This window comes from Thermobia domestica, chromosome 17, assembly GCF_964235325.1.
Source record: "Thermobia domestica chromosome 17, izTheDome1.hap1.1, whole genome shotgun sequence".
In the NCBI taxonomy this organism is placed as follows: domain Eukaryota; kingdom Metazoa; phylum Arthropoda; class Insecta; order Zygentoma; family Lepismatidae; genus Thermobia; species Thermobia domestica.
The window spans coordinates 180367729-180392216 of NC_137470.1; the positions used below are offsets into that span (position 1 = coordinate 180367729).

At 35.5% G+C, this 24488-nt stretch overlaps 1 protein-coding gene across 1 annotated transcript in view; it reads left to right on the forward strand.

Moving 5' to 3' along the window:
• The window catches only part of LOC145674257 (importin-4-like), a 105827-nt gene that overhangs the window by 54997 nt on the left and 26342 nt on the right, over positions 1-24488 (forward strand). Inside the window, exons 12-14 of the mRNA XM_081744092.1 lie at positions 8571-8649; positions 18091-18236; positions 22770-22963. Of these exons, the coding sequence (XP_081600218.1) occupies positions 8571-8649; positions 18091-18236; positions 22770-22963 (419 nt within the window). The remainder of the gene's footprint in view (positions 1-8570; positions 8650-18090; positions 18237-22769; positions 22964-24488) is intronic.

A 24488-nucleotide genomic window follows, 5' to 3' on the forward strand; every position in this document is an offset into this window, starting at 1 on the left:
TCAGGCAGATTCATATCACCTACAAGGAGAATAGTGCTACCTATTGTGCAGTTACTTTCAATAAAATGAAAAAAATATTCGTATAATGATAGATCTGAGTATGGTTCAACATAAACAACACAGATATAAAGCGGTTTGTAATTAACCATAGTTTTCACTAGAACGCCATCTGGGCTCTGGTCAGTAACAGCCACTTGACTCAGTTCCAGGTTCTGTACTGCCAGCAACACCCCGCTCCCCCCTGTTTTACCACTTGTATTATAGTTCCTATCTTTACGATACACTAGGTATCTGTTATCGAAATACTCTGAATCAAAATAATCACAAGACAACCAGGTCTCTGTTATTGCTACGATATCATAATTGTTCAACGAAATGTTGCTGGAAAACTCACATGCTTTGTTCCTAAGTGATCTCGCATTCATATAATACATTAGAAAATTATCATTTTTTGCGTTATCTACAACACACTTGCTGTCATTATTACGTAACACATCACTGCACTCACTTTGAGAAGTCTTACCTTGTTGAAGGTCATTCTCCCTTGTTTGTCAAGGGATGCTTCTTCCTCCAGGGCGTGGTTGACCTCTCCCCTTCGAGTAGCATTCCTTATTTGTCTCAAAGCTGGAAATTCTTCGTCACTCACCACCACAGGCTCCGCAGGTGACCACACACTACAAGAAGCACCTGCAACTGCTGAATTTTTTGAAGCGTCTCCATTGTTCACACTCACTGAACACACACCAACTGTATCACTTAGATTTTTGTCATCTGTGTTTCGTAGGTCCTCGATAGTATAAGATTTCCCATCAATATACAACTTATCGAATTGCATTCGCACCCTTTGTCCGCGTGCCTTGGCTTGAACCCGGTATTCATTGAGTTCTCTTCTAATGGCTCTAACTAAATATGGACTTTCCGCGCTCCTCAATATTGTAGAATATTAAGTTGTTTCTACGCGAGAAATTTTGAAGTTTATCTATCAGTTTTTGACTTATTTCCAGTTGATTTTTTAGTTGTTCATTTTCTTTTCGCACTGTTCTTAATTCATCAGCCATGTTATCTAACCGTTTACCTAACTCAATGAAATGACGAAAACATCCCAGGCTCGAGCCTTATCTATGTTGAAAGTTTGATCAAGATCGGTCTGGTGATTCAAGAATTATTAAGTTTTATTTATTTTTATAGATTTCTCCCCTCCCCTCCCCCTCCCCTAAGTTCTATCGTTGAAGTGATATAATAAAAGCACCTCAGGTGCGAACCTCATCTAAGTTGATTTTTTTAAACATAGTTGGCTTAAACGTGATGAAGTCACATAAACAGACACTTTTATTTTTACTTATTTTTTACATATATCTCCCCTCCCCTCCCCTATGTTACTCCTTCAAAGTGAAATGATAAAAATCATGCCAGTCCCAAACCTCATCTACATTCAAAATTTGATAAAGATCGGTTGGGTGGTTCAAGAGTTATTGAGTTTTATTTATTTTTCCTATATCCCCTTCTCCTCAACCCTAAATTCTACCGTCAAAATAAATAGCTAAAAACACTTCCAGGCCAGAACTGCATATACGTTGAAAATTTGATCGAGATCGGTCGGGCGGTTCAAGAGATTAAGAGTCACAAACATAGTCACTTTCAATTTTATAATAACTAACTAACTAACTAACTAACTCTATGGCCTATGGAACCCGGAGGTTCAGTGCCGCGTTCACAAAAGCTCTCCACTGACTTCTATCCTTAGCTAATTGCATCCAGTTTCTACTTTGTATTCTTATCTCTGCGAGATCCATCTTAATGTTGTCCTCCCATCTGCGCCTAGGTCTTCCTAATGGTCGTTTTCCTATGGGTCTACCAGTCAAGACTTTGAAAGCGTTTCTACTTTCTTCCATTCTAGCTACATGACCTGCCCACCTAAGCCTCCTAGACTTGACGACCCTAACAATGTTGGGTAAACCGTATAAACTATGTAGTTCCTCGTTATGAAGCTTCCGCCATTCCCCATTCTCGTTCCTCTTGGGTCCGAATATTCTTCTCAGGATCCTGTTCTCAAATACTTTCAGTCTATGTTCTTCTCTCAGAGTAAGCGACCATGTTTCACAACCATACAGAACAACAGGCATGATTATCGTTTTATATATTTTAAGCTTCAAATTCCTCGACAGAATTCGCGACGACAAGAGATTTTGAACCGAATAGTAACACGAATTCCCTGCTTTTAGTCGACATTTAATTTCTTCGTGAATATGATTTTCGTCTGTCAATTTTATAATATATATATATATATATATATATATCCAAGAAATAAATTCAATCGGTTCACCCGCTTTCCCGTGATTCGACCACAAACAAAATCATTATCATTTTTATATAATAGAGTTTGGTCCATCTCCGTAAGGTCCAACTAAAATTCACTGTTAGTTAAAATATATATAAACATATCAAAAAATACCAACGTAACAATGGAATATTGTCCCCTGACTTCCGTCCCATTGCTAAATTTCATACTTGTATGATACTGGGAAATGAGTTAAGGTTTCATCCGTCGGTTAAACCATCGTGTGTTAAAGAAAGCATGTAAATAAAATTTCAGCAGTGATAAAACACGGTAGTAATTGCATTATCTCTTGTTAGAATAGTATTATTATTAAGCTTGTGCGGAAAGAAATAAAATATTTATCATCTTAAAACATAAAATAATGTTTTAATGAAATTATTATTTTGATGAATTCTTAATTAGTATTACTCAAAAGAAAGGAAAAAAGAAAGAAAAAATAGGCAAAGAATAAAAAAATAAATCCAAAACTCACGTTAAGTTGTGCCTCTTTACAAGACACTCTTAACTATAGCAAAGTCTGACATTCAGCAACTAGGGTAATTTGGCGCTGTCGTCTTGAAAATCACCCCTACAAGTATACTACTTGAAAATAAGGTGACCAATGATGTGGAGCTAAACAATGAAAATAGTCCATCAAGTGGAAGCATAATGAAAGCTGTTTAGCCAAATATTGTTATTAACACCTAATTTGGTGAGCAACTAATAATAAACAAAGCAAATAGCTGTATGCAAGGGATATGTATAACCAGCCAAGGGGGGGAGTCCAGAGAGTCTGGACCTCCTCCCCCTTCGAAACCAGAAATGAAAGAAATTAAGGAATGATTAAGCAAGAAGAAAGAAGAAAAAGAAGAATCAGCATTAAAAATAAAAAAAACTACAATCTTTTTGTTACTCTATGTCAGCGTTTCCCAACCGGTGTGCCGCGGCACACTGGTGTGCCGCCAAAGGATCGCTGGTATGCCGCGAGGAAATCGAAACAAAGTTATTAAATCTATAGCAACCAAATTGCAAGACATAGAAAAAATGTATATTTTTGTATTTCACATTACTAGGAATTTCTACCATGGAAAAAATTACTGTAATTGTAACATTATTCTACATCTATTACTGTGTAGCAGACAGTATTTCGGCTCGTACACATTTCCACGGTTAGCTGTTATGTTACGCTTCAATTGAGAGTCATACTAACACCGAGAAATGGAAGCACTTGTACGGTACGCGTCAAGTGAACGTTCGTATAACACTCATTCGCACGTGAATGACTGAACAACACTTTGTTCAACAGCTGTGTTTTGACTTCGACGCATCGCAAGCTGTGTGGTTGCAATAATATGGACCGGTTTTGGTTAAAACAGCAAAGTTAAAAGTACAACACATTTGTTTTTTCGTTCGTTATTTAGTGATCTTCGTTCTTAGTGAAAGGTTGGATACAGTTTTCGAAAAAGAAAACGTATTTTTATAAATCTGAGTCCTATATTTCATTGCAATTGTTTTCTATTTTAAAATTAGTATAAAAAAAATAAGCATAATGAGTTATCATAGGGAAAAACCAGTGATCGAGCTTTCATCTCTGTGAGAAGGAAATCAGTAATTACAGAAAAAGTATACCATGATATTTTATATTTGCAAATAATAATAATAATATCTACGGGTGTGCCGCGAGAATTCAAGTTACACCCGTAGTGTGCCGCATGTTGAAAAAGGTTGGGAAACGCTGCTCTATGTTATGAGAAGGTTTGCGTTACTTGGAATACATAGTGGCGAATGAGTGGGATAAGCTGGAAAAGTCGGGGAATTTGAAATTTCTAGAAAAGTTACGAAATTCTCAGAATTTCTGCTTAGTCAGAGAAATTTGAAGCTTTCGAAAGCATAGTGTTGTTCTGTAATAGTGTGGACATTTTATATCATAACTTTTCGTCATAGCTTCTCTGAAGTATCAAACATGTTATTTCAGGAACAGTTTTCTACTGCTCCTTTAACCTGTCATTTGGAACTGACAGTAGTTGACGGAATTAAAAAAAAAAAAAAAGTTTATGTGGAAAGAAAGTTCTGTTAAGGTTTGGTTCAACAGAAAGAAACGCAGATATTGTAAAATATTTTACAAGACATTATTGGATAATGTACTTTTTATAATAATGGATATGTACTTTTTGTAATAGTTGAAGTCATAATGAAAGGAAAATTGTTATATTTGAATAAACAAAGGAAGGAATGTAAATACTGTAAAATCATTTTCAATACTTTTTTTTATTCTTTTACTCGAGATTTCTTCATAGTTTGTTATTAAAATACTTACTGACATATCCTCATTTTGTTGTCCTAACAAAAGCAATATATGTTGCCAGTAAAGTAGCTTAGATTGATCGAGCTTCTGAGCCTTCAGTATTTCATGTCACCCCTCCCCCTTCCATCACGAAACCCTGACTAAACAAACCAATACATGTTCCAATAAAATAGTTTAGAATGATCGAGTCCCTGATGTGATGACTACAATATTTCACGTCACGGATACCTCCCTTTACGAAATCCTGGCTACGTACCTGTGTATAACCCTGAAAAAGAATTTTTGGGGGAAAAGTGGGTAAAGATTGAAATCAGTGTCAGTGTGTGTATTAGTTGTTGTTTTGAGGAAGCTTGAAGTGTTTGTCACCGGACTAGAGACTATCTACCATTTGAACTGCTCTATGTTTAACTGTGCTCAATTTTAAGTCTTTCCAGCACACACGAACCAGGCCATGACTACTGTATTCAACTAGACAGCTACCTGAGGAATGTAAGCAAATTGTTATCCATTAAATGTACATGCAAATGTGAATAAAGTAAAAGAATGATGTACTGCTAATTAAACTATATATTCTCCAATATATTAACCAGATACATGACTGGATACGTACACGTTTCTTCTGCAGCATGCATAGATTACTGTACTCCACCAAGCAGCGACGCAATGTTGCGATATCCACCAGAATTAGACATTCAGATTATTCTGTGATATAAAATATTCTTTCGCTGCAACCAAACCCAAGTGATGGGAAAATTTCTTAAAGTTGAATTCTAATAGCTTAAAACTTTCTCATTGATATTAAGAAGTGACAAGTTCCACATGAAAGCAATAATAGAAGATAAGGATTTTTCATTTCAGGCCAAATTCCATTATCAGTTATGTAAAATTTATTTTTTATTACTACGCAATTTCTAGTATATGTTGAAAGTTGATTCATGTGTAGTCAGAAGAATAATTTTGTAAATATAAATAACCTCTCAGTAAGGATCTTTTTTTCTTTCTTCAAAAATATTATTTCATTAAATAACCCTGAGATTCAATTTTAGTTTATAATGAATGTAGATAGATCTGTCAGAAAAGTGGACTCAGCACTCTCAAAATTTATCATGATCTCCGGAGTGATGCATTAATTATTAAGTGTTTTTGATTTTATGCTAAACCTTTAATATGTCATATTACAATGTGAAGGAAAATTGTTATCTTATATATAAAAGAGAACGCACAAATCCTTTGTTCCCTCATCACGCTAATACGGCTGAACCAATTTCTTTCATTTTTGGGGGGTTATTAGGATTTGGACCCTAGATGGTTTTTATCATATCACTTTAATTTTCAATTACCAGTGTCTTGAGATAATTGACCATTCAAGTGTCCATAACGTACAAATCCTTTGTTAGTTCATCATAGGTAAAAATAAACGTATTTATATGCAACCCGCATGACCGTGTCACTCGGCGGGTTAACATAAATGACAGGCGATATAATGTTAACATTTACTGCAATCTACTATGGTTTTTATCATATCACTTGAAAGCGAAAAAGTAAAAATTATCTAAGTAACAACGTTTATTGCGTTCCGGGGTGACCGCAGCGAAGCGGGGCGGGTTAACATAAATGACAGGCGATATAATGTTAACATTTACTGCAATCTTCTATGGTTTTTATCATATCACTTGAAAGCGAAAAAGTAAAAATTATCTAAGTAACAAAGTTTATTGCGTTCCGGGGTGACCGCAGCGAAGCGGGGTGAACGCTGCTAGTATTTGAATAAACAAAGGAAGGAATGTAAATCATGTAAAATCATTTTCAATACTTTTTTTTATTCTTTTACTCGAGATTTCTCATAGTTTGTTATTAAAATATTTGCTAACATATTCTCATTTTATTGTCCTAACAAACCAATATATGTTGATAGTAAAGTAGTTTAGATTGCTCGAGCTCCTGGGCATTCAGAATTTCAGCCCCCCCCCCCCCTTCCCGTTACGAAATCCTGGCTGAACGAACCAATATATGTTCCAGTAAAATAGTTTAGAATGATCGAGCCTCTGTTGTGATGACCACAGTATCTCATGTCATGGACCCCCCCTCCCTTCACAAAATCCTGGCTACGTGTCTGTCATGATGTCCGACCGCAACAACAATTCTTGACTTTAATGCAACCAAGTTAATGAAGGCGAAAACCATTGAGGAAAATATTGTAAAATATTGTAATCTTAATAGACAACATACACTACTATGAGTGTTAGTGATTCTAAAAAAAAGTCAGTGTAAGAGACTGTCATAATAGTGGAGTGAAGAAATTATTTTCAGAAACGATTACAAATTTATTATAATAAATTCCAATAGTAAAATATATGAACTAAATATATAACAGTTAGTTTTTAATTTTGTCTTTAAACAAATTTGGTGCTCCATTTTTTAACAATTTCAGCAGCCCTACACCCACTTTACATCTTGCATTAATTTCCCACAAATTTTAAAGTTTAATTTCGAACAAGTTTGAGGTTAAAATCACCAATTCGATTACTAAATGTGCCAAAACTGTCAAAAAACAGCCAAAGATAACTGAAAACCAAAGGAACATTAATACTGAGTTTACGATATATTTAAATAAGCAAAAGTCAAACAAGGAAAGAAAACAAGAGAAAATTATTTAAATTTCGACTAAATAGCTAATATGTTTAATCTCTATGATCTTTAACGTTACAACACAAACACCTTTTCTTTCAGGTGTGGCTTTATAGGATTTTAATTTTGGGTAGGCCAGCTCCATCGCTCATGGATACATATACACATTTGATTGATTAATGATAATAGAAAATTACTTTTACAGTAGTGTTGATGCTATTTGTTAAATAATTATCTACCATTAATATAAATAGTAGAATATATATACTCTTTATTTTATCTTTTAGCGTTTATATGCTTTTGTAAATGTTTGGGTAGGCACGTGCCTACCCGGCCTACCAGCTAAAACCGCCACTGTCTTCTTTATATATAATCACATTATAATAATTTAAACACTTCTTGGACTAATCCATTTGCACTCAGGGGATTTTGTTCATATTTTATAAATAAATATTTCATAAATAGCCTGACAATATAGCATAACTTATTTCTGGTGAAAAATGTTCGAGGAGTAGTTTATTCTTAGGGGTAAGTTTTCTTCATACGACTTTCTCAAAAACGACTCAAGCCATTTTTCTCGTATGCCATAAGTAAATATTTAATTAATAACTATAATATTGTGTAAATTATTCATTACGAGAAAAATCACAAATAATAGTTCACTCTTGGGGACGAGTTTCTTTTCAACGGCTCAAGGCAGTTTAGTAATATTTCATTATTATAATATTGCATAGATCAATTCCATGAGACTATCCACAAGGAATAATTTTACTCTTCGGGTTATTTCTTTTATTTTTTTATTTTTATTTTTATTTATTTATTTATTTTTTATTTTTATTTTTATTTATTTATTTATTTTTTATTTTTTATTTTTATTTATTTATTTATTTATTTATTTTTTTTTGAGAATTTGTAAAATATAACTCATGCGATTTTAATATTATATAAACAAATATTTCATTATTAACCCTAACTTATGGTATAAGCTTCTTGTTAAGAAGAAATCTACAAGGGATAATTTACTTTTGGGGATGAGTTTTCTTTTGATGAAATTTTCCGAAAATGCCTCAGAATTTTGTTTGTATTTCACAAGAAAATGTTTCATGAATAACTGCAGCTTAACATAATTTAATTTCGAAAGTTGGAGCGAGAAAGTTTAGTGACCCGTACAGTTTATTTGGATTGAAATGTTACAGTATTTATTTAAGTTTTTAAAACATTTATGAAATTATACTTGTTTTTTGTTTACGTACTTGTATCTCCTATGTGCAGTTTGTAATTTTCTGTATGACATGTCTTTTGGTAATTTTTTATTTTTAGGGTTTATAGCAGTGGAAGCATACGCCTTTGAGAAAGAAGAAGCAGTTATGGCCTTAAGGAAGCTCGCTGTGTATATTGGGTAAATATATTTTAATTCTAATTTACACTCATAGAGCAAAGCAGGTAGTGGACAAGGAACAACTAGAAGGGTTCGAGATGTGAAAATTGATTAAATAAAAGAATTAAATCGCTTGTTGTGGAACAAAAAGACAGTGAAAGAAGAATTTTAGGACCTTTCCAAAAAATGGATCAAAAGATTACGATCTTGGCCAAAAATTAGTTTTTGGATCAGGAGCCACAACACTTTTGAACGGCTCCTAAATCCAGTTTTCGTATTTTTTGCGGAATAAGCACATCATACTGAGTCAAGTGATAGTTTGGGTTTTGTTACACTATATGTACTTTTCCAGACATAAGGCGTACAAGAAAAATTTTAATTGAATGAAATATATTGGATTTTTTGCATCAGGGGCCACAAAATTTTTGAACGGAACCTAACTCGAGTTTTCGAATTTTTTACGGAATGAGCACATCATACTGAGGTAACTGATAGTTTCAGTTTGCCTACACTTTATATAGTTCTCTAGATATAAAGCATCAAGGAATGTTTTTATTAAAGTATATTGAATATTTTGATCCAAAAATGTTTGAGAAAAGGGGAAGGAAAGGATTTTTTAGAGATAAATCAAAGGGGGAAAAAAAAACTTCGTAGAATACTGTGGACAAATTTTATTGTGGCTGGTGTAACACACGGTATGGCAGTAGTAGAAACAGAAGGAGAAAAGTTGACAATAAATAGTACTAAAAACAACTGATCAGTCATCTGTGGCGTTCTGTAGATATTTCAGTAAGGAATGCTAAGTTAAACCATTTCTGATTTCAGATATGACTGAAGAGTGTATTTGTAAAATTATCGTTGTACAAAAAAGTTACCACGTGATCTGCTAATGGTACTTATGAAACCAGGATAAGGAATGAAATACGAGAATTCATTTGATCAACAGCCAAGACCATACCCTACAAAGAGAGAAATTTGTCTAGAAAAACAGGTCCATCTGTTAGAGAGACTTGAAAACCTATTAAAATACTACTTCATCTAATATATAAATCTGAAAGCGGTAGCGTACGTGAAACTCCATCAACGGGAGATTCAACTTTCCAAGTTCATATAATTTCAGTTTGTATCCATATGTTCATATGGTAAAAGTTTGTTTTTGCGTAATATCTTGGTCTAGGGAAGGAGGGTTAAAACCCCGAATTCCTTGCGTACGCCACTGATTGAAAGTGATCTCATATGGAATCACATCACGGGAAAGGAGTGAACTGTTTGAAATTAATTTTGAATTATATTTATAACCTACTTCTCACTAGGTTTGCATTATATCACTATGATTAAAATGAGTATCCTAAGTGGGGTATGAGGGTCGAAATGTATGTGACAAGTATCTCACAACGCTGTGAAGTTAGGAAGATGAAACTCAGTACATAAACTTCTCATTTCAAGTAAGTAGGCATATGTGCACACTTTCTCTAAATTTTCGAATTTAAGAAGGGAAGGAAGCACTTTCTATGATATTTTTCCCCATTTTGGCTGTTGTGGGAAAACGACCGACCTGTTTGAAACTATCCTTTTTCTTTCTTTCTTTTTTTTTTCATATCATAGTACTTACGTTAGTATGGGCTTTTATCTTGTCACTTTGATTAAGGGGCTTAGTGGGATACAAAATTTATGCCAGAAATAGAGTATCTCATTGCTCTTTATCATTATACTTTCAATGAATTCCGCATCCTAAGACGGAAACAGGTTCAAATATTATCCATAAACGTATTTTTCCCGTGCGAAGAACGGAAGTTTCCGCGAGTTAAAAATTAACTCGGAGATTTCTGATCCCTAACATTTTGAGGAAGGTGCAAAAGTGAATGGCCAGGTTTTCAGCACAATAAGGTTTGCTGATGACATAATACGGATAGAGGAGAACGAAAAGGATTTGGAGGAAGCACTTTCAAACTTGAACGACCAACTGGAAAAAACCTGCAAAATGAAGATAAATAAGAATAAAACCAAAGTCATAAAGTGCACGAGAGCAGGACAGGAAGGGACAAACGTATGGCTAGATGGAGAGAAAATCAAAAACTTTAAGACGTTTTCCTATTTAGGAAGTCTAATATCCTCGAACGGAAGAAGTGAAAGTGACGTAAGTCCCAGAATAGTACAGGCTAAACAAGCATTCAATAGGAAAAGAGGACTACTAACATCAAGAAATGTGTCGTTGGTTGTACGGAAACGATTTATTAAGACCCTGAGCGTGGCGCTTTACGAATCAGAGACGTGAATACTGAGAAAAGTTGAAATATCCAAGCTGGAAGCATTTAAAATGTGGTGTTGATGCAGAATGCTACGCATATCATTTACCTAAAGGAAAAGGAATAAAGACGTATTAAAAGAAGCTAATGAAGGACGACAGATTATGAAGATAATAGGAAAAAGAAGAAACACCATGCTTGGCCATCTTATTAGATACTCCGATTGGATTACTGTGCTGATAGAGGGAAAGGCAGAAGGAAAACCAGAAAGAGGAAGACCAAGGATAGAATATTTAGATGCAGTTACGAAGAAGAGACCTTATCAAAGTATAAAACAGCTCTCCCAAGGGAGAGAAAAGTTTTAAAATTTCCATGTTGCCCACCAACCGATGGTTAAGGTGAACAAGAAGAACATTTTGTGTACTGCCTTGTTAGAAGCATAAAGAAGAAAAATATAAAACATTGCTATACACCGATCAGTCAATACATAATATCCACCCCGCTACTTTTTGAAAGAATTCGTTGGGCTTACATAAGAGGCATGGGGCACAGTAAAACAGCTCGCCAGGCAGTGACAGGGATCTCAGTCGATCAGTCAGTGTACTCGTAATACATGTGCGTAGAATGGGGAAGGCCAACGAGAGTTCGTAGGAAATGAGCTAGGAGTCAGTGTCACTTATCGGGTATTCGAAAGCCGCTGTGGTTACTGTCTTCCAAGGGTGGGAAAAGGACGATAAAACCAGTAACAAACCACAAGACATTTGGGCAGCCACACCTCATTAAAGATGTCGGACATCGTAGACTGTTGAGGTTGGTACAACAGGATAGGGAGCAAACTCTGGGACAATTAACAGCACTTTAACGAACTTTAACAGTGGACAATCACGAATATGTCTGAGCACACAACTCACCGTACACTGGTACATATTTCATACGTATAGCAATATTAACAGCACTGCGTAATCGATAACGATTGGAGAGAGCACATGCCCATCGTCATTGGACCTCAGAACAATGACACAACGTTGCATGCTCCAATGAATCACACTACCGATTTCATCAAATCGATGGCCGGGCCAGAATCCGTCGTCTTGCGCGGGAACAGATGCTCGAGACGTGCTCAGGAAGATGATGACAATCCGGTGGTGGCTGTATCCATTATAATCTGGAGAATCTTACATGGCCATCCATGGGCCCAGTAGTGTATGTGGAGGGCACCATAACGCCTTGCAGCTATAGGCGTGTCATTGCTGATCGGCCATATTTCCAGCTAGGTATGGCATCTTTCAGGAGGACAACGCTCCCTTTCACAAGGGCACCGTTATACTGCAGTGGTTCGAGGAGCACAGTGTAGAATTTCACAATTACTTCAATTCTCCCAAAACTCGTAGACTTAACCCAATTGAAAACTTTTGGGATGCCATTAAACGTCAGATTCGAGCTCATCGTCCTCCTCCTCGAAATTTACAGAAATTAAGTGACTTGACTGTGGAGATATGGTGCTCCTTGTCTCCAGTCGCCTACCGAGGTCTCATTGCTTCCATGCTAAATCACGTTATTGCTCTTCTGCGATCCAAAGTTGGGACACCAGCTATTAGGTAGATGGTCATAAAGTTCTAGTGGTTACTGTAATTCGATACAGGACTTTTCTAAAATTGTGTACGCCTTGTGCAATGTTTTGCCTATATTTTTCTTTCCGCAATAAAGTAATCTATTACTGGAAAGTTCATTCTACATTTGATGATTAAGCCTTAGTTTAGAAAGTAAAATATGCTTGAAAACTTTTATTGCACCATTGTAAATCTTTTGTGCTAAATATTGTGCTGAATAATATATCTTGTTCGCTTAGTACTTCTAGTTAGCCACAGAAACTTATACCGGTCTTCCTTCTCCTTAACCGTGCTCCAAAATGAAACAAAATTGACGAACTTTATACAGGCAACTAACGTTACTTTCTTGAACCAAAAATATGGTTTAATCAATTTCATCAAAAACTTACGAAACCACCCAAATAATAAAGAATTGCAATCGCTTTCTACGTTTCTTTAGAAAGAAGTGCGAGAGTATTTTCATAAATTTATTTTTGTATGGTTTACCTTTAAATTCTACCTTTCTCAAAATCATTTTACTGTTGATTTGTTGCTCTTGGAAGCAACGAATCTTAGTAAGTGACAAGCAGACCAGTTTTGTGTGTGTTATTTATCAGCGTAGCCAGGTATCGTTTCATTATTGACAAACTTGTATTGTGATTAGTGATATTTTCAACGAACTTAAAAAGTTTGTTGCTGAATTATCTATATCTATGTGTCTGTCTGTCTGTCTCTGTTATTTATTATTTTTTCAATTTTGAGCCATCCATTCGATAGAGCATTGAAAACTATCTGAGAAAGTGATGGAATTTTTCGCGTCACTCTTACCGTTCCCGAGATATTGGGCAAAAAATAGTTTCGATTTCGGGAGATTTTACGAGCCATACCTCAGGAACTGTGAGTCATAGAGAGATGATAGTCTGCGAGTTTTTTGCTAGAAACAGAACAAGATGTGAATACAAAGATTTAGTTTTACAAGCAGGAATTATCACAGTTATCCTTCCTGCTCCATCTCTCCATTCTTTCTAAGTTCGTTCTGGCAATGCTCTTGGAGAATTCTCAACTGGTAATAATTAAATTGACAGCAACATTTCAAAGTTTTATGAGAGTTACACATTTCACTTATTCCCATCAGTTTTTGATACTTTAATAGCTCTTTGTAACTCTCAGTTGTTGTCCGAGTCTTACAGTGAACATTTCATGCTACAATATTTGCAAGCAACAAAGTTTGTGATAACCATTTTTGTGAAGTGGCAATAAGGTGCTTAGTGATAAAATTTAACAATTTGAAATTAGCTTATGTGTTTTAAGAATTAAAAATTTTATTTTTAATCATAAGAAGATGAAAGACAATTATATTTCTTGTATTTTATATTGTATGCTGAAAAGTATTGTAAAGGATATATATAAAATTATTTACCAGAAAATAGGAAAACCATAATTCAGGAAATTGAAAAGTATACTATGAGATCTTTCTCCAAAATACTTCATCAGATCGGGAAAAGAAATGGAAATAACATATTTTAAAGAAAAGAAAGAAAATTTAAAGCTGAGAAACGTCCAAGTAGGCATCATATTGAAATACCAATTTCGTGATGGATAAATAAGAATGTGATCCCTTGATATATAAATTTGTATACCCAGATAAAGAAATAGCACTTATAACAATTGATTATATTGTGCAATGAACAAAGTGACATGAATGTATTTAGCCCTTTTTGAGTAAATCTTATTCCGGCACCTGTTACAAGAAAAATAAAGGACCTGTTGAAACTGCACACATATTTAGAAAGATAGGTAACGAACAATGCATAACACTATGACAAAATATGCACTGATAGAATCCTCTTTCTCGTGTTAAGCTAAGGATATGTCTAGCTATAACATTAAAGATGGAAAATAAGATACAATAAATGCTTATGGCTAGTTTCATTGGCTTAAAAAAGGTTACAACGAGAAGTTCAGACAAAAGAGCTTCTTCAGGATAACATCATCTACGGAATATAAGGCTCATGCTTTTGAAAAAGCAGTGATATCAACTCTAGGCTATTCTCAGTAACTGCATACTGTTGAAATTCTGCGCCGCGTTAGATTCTCAGCTTATGATTGTAAACAGAAGAGCATTATTTTTTTTTAATGAACATCGATATTATAAGCTTGACTAAGAATTGTTTTTTATTTATTTATTTACTTATTTTTACTTTGTGGATTATAGCAGTAATATTTACAATTGAAATCATATCTTAACTATATGTAAAACTACAGGAGCTGACATAAATTAAAGGGGTACTTCCGGTTGACGTGAAAAGTTGAAATTTGGCATGATTGTAGCTTTTCGAGACTAACCGACAGGAAAATTGCCAAAAGTGAATATTTTTACTTTTTAGGGGGACTAAAGGGGGAATGAAGAATTTCCCATTGTTATTTAAATGGCTAATTTTTTTTTTTTTTTTTTTTTTTTTACCTATACTCTTATGTTTTAGGTACTTGGAATTGAAATAAAAACTTGAAATTCGGTATGCTTCTACGTTTTCGTTAGCGTTAACTAAGTAAATAAGTAAAAATAAAAATTTCCAATTTAGAGTGGTTTTATGGCGAACTGAGAAGTCTTTCTTATGTTACTTATATGGGACATCTTCTATACCCCAAAGTGCTTAGTCACTTCCGGCAGGATTAGAATGATGAAATTTAGCATTATTGTAGCCTTTCGGAACTAACCTACAGGAAAATGGCAAAAATGGATATTTTTAGTTTTTAAGGGGTCAAAGGGGGAGATGAAGAAATTCCCATGTTATTTAAATGGGAGTTTTCTTGGGATAGAAAATCTTATCTTTTAGATAGTTGAAATAGGAAAAAAAAATGAAATTTCGTGGAATTGTGGATTTAAGAGGTCCGAGGCCGTAGCCAAAGGCTAGTCCTAACTATATATGAAACTACATGAACTGACATAAATTAAAGGGATACTTCCGGTTGACGTAGAAAGTTGAAATTTGGCACAATGATTGATTTTCAGGATTAACCGACAGAAAAATTGCCAAAATGAATATTTTTAATTTTTAGGGGGTCTATAAGGGATATGAAGAAATTCCTCATGTTGTCTAAATGGCCCTGTTTTTGCACCTATAATCTCATGTTTCAGGTGTTTGGATTGAAATAAAAACTTGAAATTCGGTGCATTTGTACGTTTGCATTAGTATTACCTAAGTAAATCGCTGAAGTAAATATTTCCAAATTTAAAGTGGTCTTATGGGAAACTGGAAAATCTTTTCCATGTTATTTATATGGAACATCTTCTACACCCCAAAATGTTTAGGCAGTTCCAGAAGGATTAGAATTATGAAATTTTGCTTGATTGTAGGCTTGCAAGACTAACCGACTGGAAAATTGTCAAAAGTGATTATTTTTAAATTTTAAGGGGTCTAAAGAGGGATGAAAAAATTCCCATGCTATTTAAATGGGAGTTTTCTTAGGATACAAAATCGTATCTTTTAGATAGTTGAAACAGGAAAAGAAACTTGAAATTCCGTAGAATTGTGAATTAAAGATGTGCGAGGTCGTAGGCCGAACAAAGGCGGGGGTGTGTGGGCGAAACGCGCGGCTGTTCAAATTCAGGAAATATGAAGAGCAAATGCACGAAATTCACTGCTAATGCAAAGGCTGATACATAAAAGATGCGAGACCGTAGGCTGAGCAAACGCAGGGGTCTGGGGGCGGAACTACCAGCTAGCCAATGTCTAGTTAGAATTATAAAAAGAAATATTTTGTCAAGGCTTAAACAAGAAATAATATTGTATGTCATCAGAGGTATTCAAATTTAGGTAAACTTGTTAAAAAGATATATATCAAATCAAAAATCGTACTATTTAAGACTAGAGAGTTGCATCTATAAGATCTCAAATTTTGGGGATATCTTTAAATATTCTGGCAGCAAACACATCTCACAACAAGTAAACTACCGTAGCACATTACTTAAAGGCACAATGGAATTGCTAAAGTATATAACAAAGTATTTTATGAAAGTTTTGACTTAGATTGTAGTCAAAACTTCTTGGTATCAAATATTGTTAGTAATAGTGATCTAATTTTAATTCCGATTACTTAATTAGAAGTAATATAAGCTACTAAAGCAATTAAACTGAACACCTCAGATCCAGACAACATTCCATATTACATACTAAAGCTTGTGCGAATGAACTAGCATGTGAAGTAGTAATAAATCTATTTATTATGCAAATTCATTTTGACAACAGAAGAAATATCTAAATAAGCTTGGAGAAAAATCAATAAAATAAAAGTATTAAAATTGTTATTCATTAAAAAGAAAAGAGAATAATACTTCTCTGTACAAATCAGTTGCTGAAAGGAAGTACAGATAGCGGAACGATATTCAAGACACTTACTTAAGCACCCGGAAGCGCGGAAAATACTGAATGTTTGTTGTGGGTAGTTTAGCTTTAGGCTTGCCACTGTGATTCATACGTGACCACAAGTAGAGAAAGCTATAGTACTTGAAGATTTCAGTTTCAAGTAGTGATTCAGTAGTCCCGCGTAGAATAGTCGCTACCGCTTTCGCCTTTGGTGCGAGCGGTCCAGATTCGATTCCCGGTGGGAACACTTGGTCGAAAAACTGTGAAAAGCTTTTTCAGGCCAGGCATCCTGAGCGAGATTTTTCCTAGGTTCTGCAAATGCCGAGATGGTACCTGTAGCCCGCTTCCTTCCTTCCCTTTCCTCTTATAGTATAATCGCCGAGGAACGTCATCCCTCATATGTGACGGGTTAACATGGCCATAGATGCCGAAAGCCCAGAAATCTAATTTCTAATCCTAATCCTAGTGACGGGCTAGCATGGCCATAGATGCTGAAAGCCCAGAAATCTAATTCCTAGTCCTAATTCTAGTGACGGGCTAGCATGGCCATAGATGCCGAAAGCCCAGAAATTTGATTCCTAATCCTAATCCTAGTAAGTCTTACCTTCAATCCTTTCTTCCTTCCCTTTCATCGGATAGTGTGATCGCCGAGGGCCGTCATCCCTCATATGTGACGGGTTAACATGGCCATAGATGCCGAAAGCCCAGAAATCTAATTTCTAATCCTAATCCTAGTGATGGGCTAGCATGGCCATAGATGCCGAAAGCCCAGAAATTTAATTCCTAATCCTAATCCTAGTAAGTCTTACCTTCAATCCTTTCTTCCTTCCCTTTCATCGGATAGTGTGATCGCCGAGGGCCGTCATCCCTCATATGTGACGGGTTAACATGGCCATAGATGCCGAAAGCCCAGAAATCTAATTTCTAATCCTAATCCTAGTGACGGGCTAGCATGGCCATAGATGCCGAAAGCCCAGAAATCTAATTTCTAATCCTAATCCTAGTGACGGGCTAACATGGCCATAGATGCCGAAAACCCAGAAATCTAATTCCTAATCCTAATCCTAGTGACGGGCTAACATGGCCATAGATGCCGAAAGCCCAGAAATCTAAATCCTAAATTCTAATCAAGTAGTAATCCACGATTGTTTGTAGAATATGTATAATAATGTTCTAAGAAATCCAAGAATGGTTATTTTTATGTTAGAAAATTGTTGTTGAAACAATAACATAACGTGCTTTTTTAAAATTGTTTTCTAGGGAAGCGTTTTTACCGTATGTTGGCATATGCTTCAAGGAAGTATATACTTTACTAGATTATCCTCATCCATGTGTAAGAGTGGCCTCTATTAACACTCTCGCTCAATTCATCATCTATATTGCCAAGATGACAGAGCCAAATGAAGGTAATTATATAATAATTTTTATGTGCTAGTAGATACTCTGTAGATTTTAAGAGTAAAAGTCACCGGTAAGAGGTAAAAATATTTGAAATATATCCAACCATATAACTTACAAAACTCATTTACTTAGATTGCGGAAGTTGTGGAACCTCTCTTTTCCGTCGTTCTCTTTAAAATTCTCCGTAAATTTTACAAGTTAAAATGATTTATTACATCCAGAAATGGTGGATTCATCCCATTTAGTACTGTTTCTAATAATAATTCCTAATGAATTTTTCAATTCATTTTTCTAGATGAGTCTTCCCAAAGCTTTTGTGCTAAGTAAACCTTTTTATTGTCACCTAGGAAGTTAAACTGCAAGAAGCATCCAGTAGAAAAAGAGGACTGCTAAGAAATGTGTCGTTGGACGTTCGTAAACGATTTATTAAGATCCTGGTATGAAGCGCGGCACTTTACGGATCAGAGACGTGGACATTGAGAAAAGCTGAAATATCTAAGCTAGAAGCATTTGGAATGTGGTGTTGGTGCAGAATGGTGCGCATATCATGGACCGAAAGGAAAAGGAATGAAGACGTACTAAAGGAAGATAATGAAGGACGACAGATTATGAAGATAATATGAGAAAGAAAAAAACAGCATGTTTGGCCATCTTATTCGGCACTCTGATTGGATTACCGTGTTGATAGAGGGAAAAGCAGGAGGAAAACCAGGAAGAGGAAGACCAAGCATAGAATATTTAGATGCATTTACGAAGAAGAGGCCTTATCAAAGTATAAAACAGCTCTCCCAAGGAAGAGAAAACTTTTAAAATTTCGATGCTGCCCATCGACCTATGGTTGAAGTGAACAAGCAAAAGAAAGGTAAAGATGGTTAGGACTCCGAAAGAAAATTTCTCACAAACGTCTCTAATATGTTGTTCGCACCGTAAACAGTATGGAAATGACAATATGGTGACAGTATGATAAGACAACTCAAAGAAAGAAAATTAGTGATCTGGTTTTCGCACAGCTGCTGCATCTTTTGTAATTTACATACGATTTTTTGTGACGTAAAGAAAACAATGGACTGTAAAGCAAGAAAATCCGTACTATTAGTGTTTCTAAGATATTGATTGCCAAATATATCAATGTCGCTGATGTAGATTTTTGTTACTGATTTAAAAACAAAATATTTTGTGAACGTATGCCGGATTCATCACATATTCAATATTTGCAAAAAAAGAAAAAAGAAAAGACAATATTATCAGCGTTCAGTATTCTTCAAAGACGAGATATGTACTAATCGGTAGATTTTATCGAGCTGAAAAAATCCTCATGTGTAGTTTTTGAGAAGCTCGACAATAACTAATTTCATTGTAAAATTAAAAATGAATTTGACATTAAATTTTACCCTTATGACATCAGCAAGATGATAGTGCACAGTATAGTTAATGAGACACCGACTCACATCATCATAATAGTAACACACACATTTCTAACAATGACACACGTACACACACATACTTAGTTTAATGGAAACACCCAAAAATATGCAACTTACGAGAATAGTGTGCCGTTGGTCCACCTTTTGCTTTCAGAACAACACTAATGTGGAGTAGAGTCATAGAAGTCGTGAATACCAGCAACTAGAATATTGCACCATTCCTTGTGCAGTGCATCACTATTCACCGATCGGTTTTGCGGTGAGTTTTGTATGCCATCATCACCTTCGACATTGTCCCTCGCGACACACCCAACAGATTTGCAACTTTAGTCACCTTCGAGTCACGTAACCGAGCACCAAAATTTTCCTCTCTGAAAATCAGAGAGGTTGGATATTTTAAGCTAACACTGTCTGCTCCGTTTACTGCACACTTCCGTTGTACTGCTCCTCACATAGTACGCAGTTAGCCATAACACATAACCACAAAAACCTGCCGATACGGTAGCCGTCTGACTGCCGGCCAAAACTGACATCTGGCGTGTTTACACCTCCATTAAACTGATGAGAATCTAACAGTAACGCAAATAATACTTGTAATAGAACATTAATTTCAACTTACAAAAACATCATGGACGCAATGTATCTAGTCAAGAAACTTATCTTTATTCAGTTACTAAAAGACCAAACATTTTCTGCTTTGCTGCAGTATACATGTTCCCAGCTGCAAAATTCTAAACGCATTTCTTGAGCAAAAAGAAAGAGCCACAATCTGTTACATACAATGTTTTATATACAACTTACTGTACGTATAAAACGCTCTTTTCTTTCGTCGGTGAATCTATATACAGCTGCATCTGTTTTTCCACGTTGGACGGGTATGTGTCCGACATTACAGGCCAACACCTGATCACTAGAAATGAATCTGACAGTGGTTGCACCGTTCAAAATTGCCAAGGCTCAACAGACCATTCCAGGAGAAGAGACTGGGATATGCCTATTGGCGCAGTGCACCGAAGTCCATCTTCCAGTCATACCTTCTGGTAGCGGGAACTCCTCTAGTGAGTGAGAGTAGCGGCACCTCCACCGGAGTGTTCAAGACACGCTCATATACACCTTTTCGTCACCGCAAGGTACAGAATCAAAGCCTGACTCGGAGCTCCCTGAGGTGGTCAGGTCCCAGTGCTGCATACCTCAGATCACTGTCGGTACCATCTGCATCACCGGAAACAATGACTCATGCAATCTACTATTCAGGAGGCGACGAACCTCTCTTTTTTGGGAGGATGTGCCTTCACATTTGACTTATCATACTTCGTAAGAAAGTCAATGCCCGTGAAGAAATTAATTTAAGTCCTCCGACACTCCTATGTGTCAGCACCTGCGTGACTGGCGATTGGCACGCCAACGGCTAATGTTAGGTTATATGTGTAATGAATGTATAAACAAAATAGATTTTAAAGCTCAATGCTGTTCAGAATTTCAAAATCTGATAGAAAGGGCTCCGAAAAAAAACATACACACTTACGGCGCTGTATTTCGCTGTAAGATGTTCAAATTGCGGGAAGTTGTTGTTTTTCAATTGCTTCCACATTCATTGTCGACCGCTTAGCAAGAACTGGCAAATTTGGCTTTCATTGGAGAAGGCAAATTGGTTTCAAAAGACTGTGTATTGATGTTCTACTTCTTCGAAATTGATATATTTTGTAGATGACCTTTGGAACTTCTAGTGAATTTTTGTGTGTTCAAAATACTTTTAAAAACAATAGTGATTTTTCAGAAATTCTCTACGGCAGTGGTTCTCAAATTTTCCGATACCACGGACCCCCCTGTTAATTCGGAAAGTGATCTGCGGACCCCCTTGCAATGACATCTGAAATTTCACATGATACTAAAAACTTATACTAATTAGAATTACCACTGACAAGAAAAAGACCAAGAAAAATAATGCGATAAATAATTTATTCTAATGCATGATTGTTTCCTAGTAAACGAAATTTCAATTGAAAATTCAGTAACTTTCAAGAGTGACCTTTTTTTTCTTTTTGTTAAAGGAAATCCACTTGATAAACCTTTAGTTTGGTCACCATCAATCAGGTCCGATTCCAGATTAAGACGATTTCCCTTTAAGGTTTTAATACTGCAAAGAGCAGAAAAGGTCTGCTCACATTAGTGAGTAGTGGGGAAAGGCAGCGAATGTTCCAATGCCATCTTAGACAACTCTTCATACTCACAACTCATACGCAACCAAAAGCTGCAATGTTCATTTTCTTTGAAACCGTTTTTCCATGAAGTATCGCAGGATATTTCCAATAGCTGTTCTTGTTCTGTGTTAGAGAGATTCATACCGCGTATGTCATGGATTTCTACATTAGTGAAAGAAATTTCAATCCAATCATTACCAGGTTGTGGGATAGGAAAATATTATCGAAAATTTGTAGCTAATGCTCTCAAGTGTCTTACAAGTACTTTGTGCATTTCAGCAAAATTTTTCACCTGAAAAGCCAATAAAATCCTTGATCACTGGAAATGATGAATAGTTATTGTTTTGTACTCGTACTGCCAACAGCTGCAGTTTCTTAATCTTAAAAATATGTATATCTTGCATAACAGCTGTGATTTCCATTTTATTACAACTTATTTCAATTTTTAGGCGTCGCGGACCCCACTTTGAGAACCACTGCTCTAAGGTAATTCATTGTGGGGTGAATTAGGGCAAACATGACTTTCCTAACTGACGGAGTTGATTCAGAGCAGCCCTGAGACCGAGTCTTGCCACCTAAGGCTGTCCTCCTAGAAGTCCAAGAAAGGAAGTAATGAGTTAAGTCCAGTCTTCAAATGCGGGCTTCTAATTTAGTCCCTCTCAGCCTCTAATACTACCCAGTGCTAAAAATACTGTTAGCTCCGGTCAGATGATGCCATTATTTATGATTATGAAGCAGACATTCGTTTTATCTTCTGCACTTGAACTTTCACTTAAAAAAAAAAAACTATAACTTATGAAATACAAGGATATCAATTGTGTTCTTTTCAATATTGAAAACTTGTTACCTTACTCTTGTTAATTTACTTTTATATGCATGCTTGCTGATATTTCAATGAATTCTTTTCCTCTAGTACTTCAGGATACCCTGGGCTGCTTTATCCCAAAGCTCGCAGAGATGGTTATCACTCAAATAAATCCTACTGTGGTCGTCGAAGCTCTGGATGCCTATGACTTATTACTGACAAAATTAAAACGTCAGGTTGTACTAGGCGAAGGATTAGCGCACTATATAGCCGGATGCATAAAGTGTGTGATGCAAGGGACGGTAAGTCAAATAGTGATGTCCGTGTAGCTACAATACCCGACTCTAAAAGAGTCGAGTGCAATCATATTCAAGAAAACTTCCTTCTAACCTTCTAAAATCTCTCTACTTTCACTGTGTAGGTGGTAAATTTTCATACTTGTTTTGAACAAATACTTTCAAAGAAGTTTAGGAATATATACATTTAATTTGCTCCAACCTTCCCTTTTTTTTTTTCTGAATGTACCCTTTAAGTTTCAGTTCATTTTACTACATCTTTGGATCATACACAAGACTAAGTTTGGCTAGTTGGGTGCTCCGCACCCAGACCCCTCCATTTCCTTGTCCTACGGCTTCCCATCTCTTATGTATCAGCCTTTGCATCAAGAGTGAATTTCGTGCATTTGCTCTTTAATTACATTTCCTGAATTAGGCCCAGCTGAGGACTTGACCCATTGATCCTCTCGTTTACTCGGCCTATGGCCTTGCACCTCTTAAACCCACAATTCTACCAAATTTCATGTTTCTTTTCTTATTCCAACTATCTAAAAGATAAGATTTTGTATCCCAAGAAAATGCCCATTTAAATAACATGGGAATTACTTCATCCCCGCTTTAGACCCCTTAAAAACTAAAACTATTCACTTTTGGCAATTTTTCTGTAGGTTAGTTCCGGAAAGCTACAATCATGCAAATTTCATCATTCTAATCCTCTTAAAGTCCTAAACATTTTGGGGTGTAGATGTCCCATATAAATAACATGGGAAAGTTTTTTTTTTTTTTAGTTCCCCATAAAACCACTTTACATTTTGGAAATTTTTAGTTTTGGTTATTTACTTAGATAACACTAACAAAAAAATTATAAGCATAGCGAATTTTCAGTTTTTATTCCAATTGCAAGTACCTAAAATATGAGATTATAAGTCCCAAAAAGGCTCATTTAAATAACATGGGGAATTTCTTCATCGCCCCTAAGAGATCCCTAGATCTCTAAAACTTAAAACTATTCACTTTTGGCAATTTTCCTGTCGGTTAGTCCCGGAAAGCTAGAATCATGTTAAATTTAATCATTGTAGTCCTACACGAAGTGCCCAATAATTTTGGAGTGTAAAAGGTGTCCCATAAAAATAACATGGAAAAAATTTTCCAGTTTCCCGTAAGACCACTTTAAATTTGGAAATTTTTACTTTAGTGATTTACTTAGGTAACACTAATAAAAACGTACAAACGTACTGAATTTCAAGTTTTCATTCCAATTCCAAACACCTGAAACATGAGATTATAGATTAAAAAAAAATTAATTGGTCCATTTAAATAACATGGAGAATTTCTTCATGTCTCCTTGAGAGCCCCTAAAAATTAAAAATATTCACGTTTGACAATTTTTCTGTTGGTTAGTCTCGGAAAGCTACAATCATGCCAAATTTCAACTTTCCACGTCAACCGGAAGTACCCTTTTAATTTATGTCAGTTCATGTAGCTTTATATATAGTTAGGATTAGGACATTCGATTTGTTAATTAAGAAACATAATTTCGTGTTTCCATAGT